Source organism: Mus pahari, chromosome 8 (assembly GCF_900095145.1).
Source record: "Mus pahari chromosome 8, PAHARI_EIJ_v1.1, whole genome shotgun sequence".
NCBI lineage: Eukaryota > Metazoa > Chordata > Mammalia > Rodentia > Muridae > Mus > Mus pahari.
This window is the reverse complement of record NC_034597.1, coordinates 12,146,875-12,155,159: the sequence shown is the minus strand read 5'-3', so window position 1 is coordinate 12,155,159 and position 8,285 is coordinate 12,146,875. Positions and strand designations below refer to the sequence as shown.

At 44.9% G+C, this 8,285-nt stretch overlaps 2 protein-coding genes across 7 annotated transcripts in view; both read left to right on the top strand.

Annotated features, from left to right (window-relative positions):
- Usp54 (ubiquitin specific peptidase 54) overlaps nt 1-2,748 on the top strand; it is a 96,164-nt gene extending 93,416 nt beyond the window's left edge. For 4 of the 5 annotated variants that reach the window (XM_029541737.1, XM_029541736.1, XM_029541738.1 and 1 more), the window contains exon 22: nt 1,197-2,742. In XM_029541737.1, coding sequence (XP_029397597.1) covers nt 1,197-1,753 — 557 coding nt within the window. In that variant the 3' untranslated portion in view covers nt 1,754-2,742. Of the gene's footprint in view, nt 1-1,196 lie in introns of all 5 variants that reach the window. The other variant, XM_021203269.1, reaches the window with a different exon arrangement.
- A 2,210-nt stretch (nt 2,749-4,958) lies between these two features.
- Ppp3cb (protein phosphatase 3 catalytic subunit beta) overlaps nt 4,959-8,285 on the top strand; it is a 48,988-nt gene continuing 45,661 nt past the window's right edge. For both annotated transcript variants that reach the window (XM_021203275.1, XM_021203274.1), the window contains exon 1: nt 4,959-5,191. The gene's annotated coding sequence lies outside the window, so the exon portion shown is untranslated. The remainder of the gene's footprint in view (nt 5,192-8,285) is intronic.

Genomic DNA, 8,285 nt, shown 5'->3' with positions numbered 1-8,285 from the left:
CACTCTGTAGACCAGGCTGGCCTCGAACTCAGAAATCCGCCTGCCTCTGCCTCCCAAGTGCTGGGATTAAAGGCGTGCGCCACCACACCCGGCTTTAACTTATATTTTAAGTCTCTGGTTTTCAATGTGAAAGAGGACATAACACTTGTTACTTAATGGATGTTGGACAAAGATTCTTTGAAACATTATATAGTGCACAGGTCAGTCCCTTCTATCCTCAATAAAGAATTATCAGCCCACCATGTCACAAGTGCCATAGTGAAATGTATAGAAAATGATTTTCTTTCTATATGTGTATGAGGTAAGTGTGGATGAACAAAAGCCGAGATCTCAGAAATTGAACAAGGATTTAAGTAGAGGCCATCTAACAGCAGTCAAAGTACTATGTTAAGATAAGCCAAGTGGTTGGGCAGTGGTGGTGCATGTCTTTAATCCCAGCAAACTGGGAGACAGAGGCAGGCAGAGGTCAGCCTGGTCTACAAAATGAGTTCCAGGACAGCTAGAGCTACACAGAGAAACCCTGTCTCAAAAGAAAAAAAACAAAACAAAACAAAGAGAGAGAGAGAGAGACAGACAGACAAACAGACAAACCAAACAATCCAGGCAAACGGTGGTCTACGTCTTTAATTCCAGCACTCAGCAGTGGCAGATCTTTATGAGTTACAGGCCAACCTGGTCTACAAAGTAAGTTCCAGGACAACAAAGACTACACAGAGAAACCCTGTCTCAAACTGCTCTTCTCCCCCACCCCGCCCCCATGAATAAAATATAAATCTTAGAAAAAGAAAAGCCAAGTGGAGATTTTAGTGTAATTGCTATAGGAGTTTGCAAGGAAATTGTAAATAGATTTGTACATGTGTGTACATGAGCATGTTTGTTAGAGAAGGATTGTACTGGAAGTAGTTAAGGCAATATCCAGGAGACTGTTGCATTTCCCCTAAGATAGAAGAGATTGCTTTTGACATATTTAGGAGTAGTTAGGGTTAAGGGTATACCTTAATGGTAGAGTGTTTGCCTAGCATGCACAGGTCCTGGATTCAATCCCCAGTACTGGGGAAAAATTAAAATATATATGTATTAATTAAACCTAGGTTTCTTATTTTCCTTCTGTATGTATTCTTGGAGGAGTAAAAGAGTTGGGAAGTAGACTTATTTTCTAAAGATGCTCAGTGATTGGGTTTCTTTTCTCTTCTCAGGAACTTCAAGGAGTGTCCACCAGTTTCTGGCTATGTGTGACAGGGATGAAACTCCCCAAGGGGTCAAGTACACAGGAAGGACTTTGAACTACCGAAGTCTACCTCATCGTTCCAGAACTGATGCTTCCTGGGGACCAGGGTCAGAGACCAACCAGCACATTGGGGCCAGAGTCCTAACTATGCCAGCATGCAAGCCTCAGCTAACCTACACTGCCACACTACCAGAAAGACACCAGGGCCTTCAGGTTCCACATGCTCAGTCCTGGGGGAATCTTTTCCACTCACCCTCCCATCCTTCTGCTGTTCACCCAGGGTCCCCACCATCCAGCAATCAAGTACCCCTTAGGTCAACTTGGAATTCCGGTCCTGTTCTGGGGTCCCGAACACCTGGTCCACGAAGAATAGATATGCCCCCAGATGATGACTGGAGACAGAGCAGTTACCCTTCCCAGGACAGACATAGGAGGACAGGAGAGGAAAGAATTATGTTCGTTCTATCCAATGCTGCTGGAAGAGAGCAGAACAGGGTGAGATTTTTACAGCATAGCAGGTGGTAAGGGTTATCCTAACCTGTCCTGGAGCTACACCTTTATCTATAAAACTGTACGGTGGCACAGTGATACCTTGTTTCCTGCCAGTTATGCTAATCTCATCTCAACATAGACTTGGCCATTTCAGTCCAGGCACCACATGCCTGTAATCCCAGTAGTTGGGAGGTAGAGGCTGGAGAATCAGCATTTCAAGGCCAGAGACTCTGGGGTAAAAAGAGACTTTGTTGTTGTTGTTGTTTTGTTTTGTTTTAAAGAACAGAACCACAACAACAAAGAAGACATTGATTTTTTTCCTACGGGTTTTTGCTTCTTTGAGAGGGAATATTTGAAATTCTAGCTTTAGAGTTGGGGATGTAGCTCAATTGGTAGAGTGTTTTTGTAACATGCCCATCACCCCTGGTTATATCCTTAGAGGTGTGTGAAACTGAGCATGCTGGTGCACAACTGTCATCCTAGCACTTGGGAGTCGGAGGGAGGAGGGATCAGAAGTTCAGGTTCATCCTTGGCTACATAACAAGTTCTAGACTAGTCTGGGCTACTTTATTTCTGGTTCTTTTAGCCCCCATCTCCATCAGAGCCCTCATCTTCTGGTCCTACTATATTCCCAACTTACACTCTTTGTTTATCCACCTGTCCAAATTACCTAACTCTCTTTCTTCCCTATCTCCTATCAATGGAGAAGGGGTATTTATCCCTACAGTCAGGATTCTGACTGCGTCCTTAAGGGAAGCCCAACTGCCCAGGTATTCTGGCCTGTCAGCCTTCCTTGTGACTCAGACTTTAGGCCTAGAATGTGGAGCTGCCAATACACTATTTGCCCTTCTGAACAGATGGAGTTGGGCACACTAACACCCCTCCTGTCCTCAGCAGCAGAGCCATTACTACCACTTGCTCACTTACCCTTGTAAACTCTCAAGAGTCAGCTAAAGTATTTTAGGGCAAGGCATACTGGTTTTGTAAAGTATTTTTCATTAATAAATCTATAAGATAGTTGTATTTAATCTTTTGTCCTTTACTTTTGTATGTCCTTGCTCTTTTCTTCTGGGGTCGGGAGGCTTCAACATTTATATGAAATGGCTTTGACCAAGTGAAAATGAATAGCCAAAGAGGAGTTTAAAAATACAAACTCACTGATGGAGTCAACATATCCTTAAATAAGAGTCTTTCCCTCTTGTTATGGCTGTTAGCGTGTTAACTATTCCTCCCCTGCCTGGGACACTCAGTGCATTACATCCTCCATTCCTACCTCTGTCTTCTGGTCAAACCACTTTGACAAACTCACTCCCAGTACAGTATCAGCCTTGGTGCCTTTCCTCTGCATTCCAGGTGTGTGATGTGCCTCCTATCCTTTGCTCTCTTCCTATTGCCTCACTCCCTTTCCTTTCCCCCTAAGAGTCAGAATATCTCTGTGATAATGAGACCCGTGACACACTCCCAAAAGTTTCTTTCCTTTGAAACATATTTTGTAGTGGCTGGAGAGATGATTCAATGGTTAAGAGAATAAGCTGTTCATGTATTGGACCCAGGTTCAGTTTTCAGTACCATATAGTGGTTCACAACATTTGGTAGCTCTAGTTCCAGGGCATATAACCCACTCTTCTGCCCTCCATGGAGACTGAACACATGTGGTGTACAGACATTCATGCAGGGAAAACACATAAACACACAAAAGAAAATAATTTTGTAGGTTCCCTTTGCAAAGAATGTCTGTTGGGTTTTCCCATCTTATTTATTCCAGATCTTGGTCTTACTGATGAACACAAAGAAATGACAGATGCTGAGAACGTTGCCTTCCTAATCACTGAGGACAGATTCTGAGAACATGATGAGTAATAAGATACAGAGGGCTTTCTTGTTTGATCCTATTTGGATGCTATGTGATAGAGACATGGGCCTTAGATATGCTGGCTCTCAAGGATGATATAACATAGACACATGGGCCTTAAAAGATATCTTGGCCCCTGAACCTTTCAACACTGCTTGTGTCATACACACTCTTCTAACCTTTTGTAAGAATTGAATGGCTGTGCATATGTATGAGGAGGACACATGAAGGCTAGAGTAAGCTGTACCAGTCAGTTCTCTTTTAATACCTTGTGTGCCCTGTGGTTCCATTATTGGGTTTGGTGGCATATGCCTTCAGCATCTGAGCCATCTTATTAATAACTATTAAGGACCATTTGTTCTTGTTTCTTGACCTCTTGGATGCTGGTCAACCGGAAGTAGTTATGGCAGTATCCAGGAGATCTATTTCTGTAAGTTGCCCAAATTCAAATTCTGTGTATGTACAAAGATAAGGAACTAATTTCCAATTTTCTACCTACTTAGTCTCTGCTTTCCATTTTTTCTATTGCATTTCTTTATTTACAAGTTTTAGTAGATGTCAGACTAGAAGGAGTCTATTCCTTCTTTCCATTGTCTCCTGCCATGGGGATTAGTCCTAAGGAACTTATGTCACCATCCTTGGCTGCAAGCACCTTTATCCATTGAACCATCTCTCTGGCTTCAAATTTATTTACCCAGTGAATTAAGAGAGAGGCTATGCCTTTCCAGGGGAATCTTACAGCTTCTCGGAATATCTCTTGGTGTCATTCCCTACTTCCCTTGGCTGATTTTGGTTCTTAAATCGTGGTGCTTAGTTTTCCAGCTGTATTTATGTGCCTTTGGACTCTTCCAAACTCTCAAAGCAAGGGTTAGAGTTCTATGCAACTCTCTAAGTCCCCGTTTTGTTGATACGGTCTCACTTTGTTGCCCTGAGTGGTTAGACCTAGCTAGACTTGAACTTACAGAGTTCTGCCTTCCTCTGCCTCCTGAGGTCTGGCATTAAAGGAAAAATTCCATTTTAAATGATAATGCCACTCTATAGAATCCCCGATGCTTCTTTAATTTTTCTCTCTGGTCATACTATTATCACTTAGATTTTGTAGATAAATTGTCACATATTTGTCTAGTACTGGGAAATTCTGAGATCAAATTACATCTCTTCATTTTCCTGGACTCCAAAGTGGCCAAAAAAAAAATGTCCTTTTTTTCCCTTGCACTTATCAACAGCCCCTCAGTTTAACCTGCAACCTCTTTTTACTGGCTCGTCTTTCTGCATGTACGGAATTTTCACCTGATCCCTTGGACTGCTCCCGTTCCTGTAGTAGCCTCGGTAATTTTGCTCAAGTCCCTGGAGCTTGTCCCGCCCCCGCTCCTGCGCGCGCGGTGCATGACGGTCTCAGCCCCTCTGAAGGGAAAGAGGGTCCGCCATGTTCCCCGGCGGCGCCGCCGCTTGGCTCTGGTAGCCGCCGCCCCCGCCCCCAACCCCGCCCGTCCCGGCACCTAGCCGAGCCCCGGGCCCAGCATGGCCGCCCCGGAGCCGGCCCGGGCCGCGCCGCCCCCTCCCCCGCCCCCCCCCCCCCCCCCCGCCGCCCCCTCTCGGGGCCGACCGCGTCGTCAAAGGTGAGAGGTACCCGAAGCCCCGGGGGCCTGGCGTGAGGCGCGGTGTGAGGGCGGGCGGGAGTCCGTCCCCTCAGGCGCGGGCCTGGCGGGGCGGGCGAGTGACTGGCTGCCTCCCTTGGGGAGTGGCCCCTGGGCGGGTCCCCGCTGGGCCGGGCCGAGGCGTCGGCTGCTCCTCGGTCTCCCGCTCGCCCTGCAGGCCGGGGCGGGCGTCGTGCGCGGGCTGTCGCTACCGCGGGCTCAGGGCCGTCCGCCGCACCGAGCCCCTTTCTTTCCTGCTTTGCCTGTGGTCGGCGCGGCGCCCGCGTTCAGAGCTTCCGGCTCCTCGACAGCTGCACTCCCGGCTTGCCCGGGCGCACCGAGGGGCCCCGCATCCCCTTAGCCGCACGCCGTGGGACTCGCCCGGGTTCTGGCCCACGCCTGCTCCCCGGTGACAACGCCTAGCTAGCGCCAGCCGCAGGGGGTTTGCGCTCGGCCCTCAGATGCCACCCCGCGCCGAAATTGGGAAAACCGTATGGGACTGGACAAGGGTGAAGGATCCAGGGGTGACCTAGGAACCCAGACGTAGCTGCAGGGCAGGGGAAAAAAGCCGTATTACACAGAGGAGGCAAAGAAGCCCTATGTATAGGAAGTGGTACACTTATCAGAAAGGGTTTTACAAGTCGCCTCTAAACACACGACATACTCTTTAGTAGGAAAAGTGAAATTCTTCTGAGCCAGGGAGGACGTTTGTGTACAGATAAACAGATTTATTTAAAATAAATTGAGAGGCAGTTGAGAGTTCCTTAAAAGTCCAGGCTCTCAGAGAGAGCCCATCTACTACACTAATACTGTGGATATTATATTAATAAGAACTGAAATTATTTTTCTTTAGTGTGCAGTCAATAAGAAGAAATCGTAAAATGAAGATTTCGTCATTTAGATTATGTTCACTTTTAAAGTTATTTTAATTTTCAAAGATTATGTTCACTTTTAAAGTTATTTTAATTTTCAAATTCAGTGTCTCAAGTATAGACTGGCACAGTGTTTAAATACTGTTAGCTTTGCTTTGAATTGTGACCATGGTTTGCCATTAAAATATTTTAAAACAAACCCTTTTCTCGTGTGTGTGTGTGTGTGTGTGTGTGTGTGTGTGTGTGTGTGTGTTGGTTTTTCGAGATAGGGCTTCTCTGTGTAGTCCTAGCCAGGAACCTGGAACATAGTCTGTAGACCAGGCTGACCTGGAACTCAAGAGATATGCCTGCTTCTGCTTCTTGAGAGCCCCAATTACAGGTGTGCTCCACCACTGCCCACCTGTGTGTTTTCTGTTTTCAATCTGCACTTTAGGTTCTTAAAGCATGACATATATTTGAACCTAGGTTTATGTGGTTGGGTTAAGCATTAGAATAAACTAAATAGGACTGGAGAGATGGCTCAGGGGGTAAGAGCACTGACTGCTCTTCCAGAGGTCCTGAGTTCAATTCTTAGCAGCCACATGGTAGCTTACAACCATCTGTCATGGGATCTGATGCCTCTTCTGGTGTGTCTGGAGACAGTAAACAGTATACTCAGATACATTAAATAAATTTTAAAAAATTGAATGAATAGTGTTTTTTTTTCCTCAAAGATTGATAAATAAGTAGACTGTTGTTGTCTTCAGACGCACCAGAAGAGGGTGTCAGATCTCATTACAGGTGGTTGTGAGCCACCATGTGGTTGCTGGGATTTGAACTCAGGACCTCTGGAAGATCAGTCAGTGCTCTTACCTGCTGAGCTATCTCGCCAGCCTCTAGAATGAATAGTTTATGCGCTTCCTTTTCTGGGATTTTTTTCTTCCTTTAAGGAAAGAGACAAGATCAGGCATTGATGCCATCAATTTCTGTAATTTTATAGGTGGGGGTAGAAACAGGCCATTGCCTACGTCTTCATTTTCTTAACTATATTTCCTGTATGCTTATTTCTCTGGCTACTTTTCACCAGAATAATAGCTGAGGTAACTAGTCACATTCCCGAATCATGTATTTATGTTGTCCTTTTGTGAATCTTGTTCCTTGTGATTTATGTAGCAGCCCTTTTTCTCATACTACTTTAATGAAGGAAAAATGAGTTTCCAAGCATAAGGCAGATTCTTTAGAGGTGAGTTGTGAGTCTAATACATAGCCATTTGCAGTTTATTGTTTTGAAATGAAAACCATTTTCTTAGTAGGAAAGGAGCTTGTTTGGGAAATTTCAGTTATAAAGCTTTTGGTTAATGCATGTTGTGTATTAGTTGTATCTTCTTCATGGTGACAACTTTCATTTCTATGTGGAATGTATTAGAACTCCTAATACTGTGGTGGCACATGCCTTTAATCCCACTACACTGGAGGCAGAGGCAGGAAGATTGCTGTTAATTTTGAGGCCAGTCTGGTCTACATAGCAAGTTTCATGCTAGCCAGAGCCACATAATGAACCCTGTCTTAAAAGATAAATAAGTAAAACAACAACAGCATGTAAGTAAAGCTCAGGCTTCCTAAGTCCAGGACACTTCCCTAGCTTTGCATAGACTCAGCGTCATCAGATTGTGGGGAAATTGCCATTAGAATTGAGTACAAGTAGTCTTTTCCTCTTTGGAACTTTTCCTTTCTTGTCTTTAAATTTTAGACTCAATGCTTCTATTCCAGAAGCCTGTATTTTATGGACATGTATTTTTTTTCTTTTTAGATTGATTTTATTTTATATGTATGGATGTTTTAGGCATTCATGTTAACATATGTACCACATGTGTATAGTGTCCCATGAAGCCAGAAGAGGGTGTTATATCCTGTGTGATTTGAGTTACAGGAGGCTCTTAGCCATATGGGTATTGGAAACCCAACTTAGATCCTTTGGAAGAGCAGGCAGTAAAGGCTGTTAACTGCTGAACCATTTCAGGTCCCCAGACATGTAGGTTTTTAAGAGAATATAGAATGTTTTGTTAATAGTTACACTTAAGAAATACACATGTGCCGGGCGTGGTGGCGCACGCCTTTAATCCCAGCACTTGGGAGACAGAGGCAGGCGGATTTCTGAGTTCGAGGCCAGCCTGGTCTACAGAGTGAGTTCCAGGACAGCCAGGGCTATACAGAGAAACCCTGTC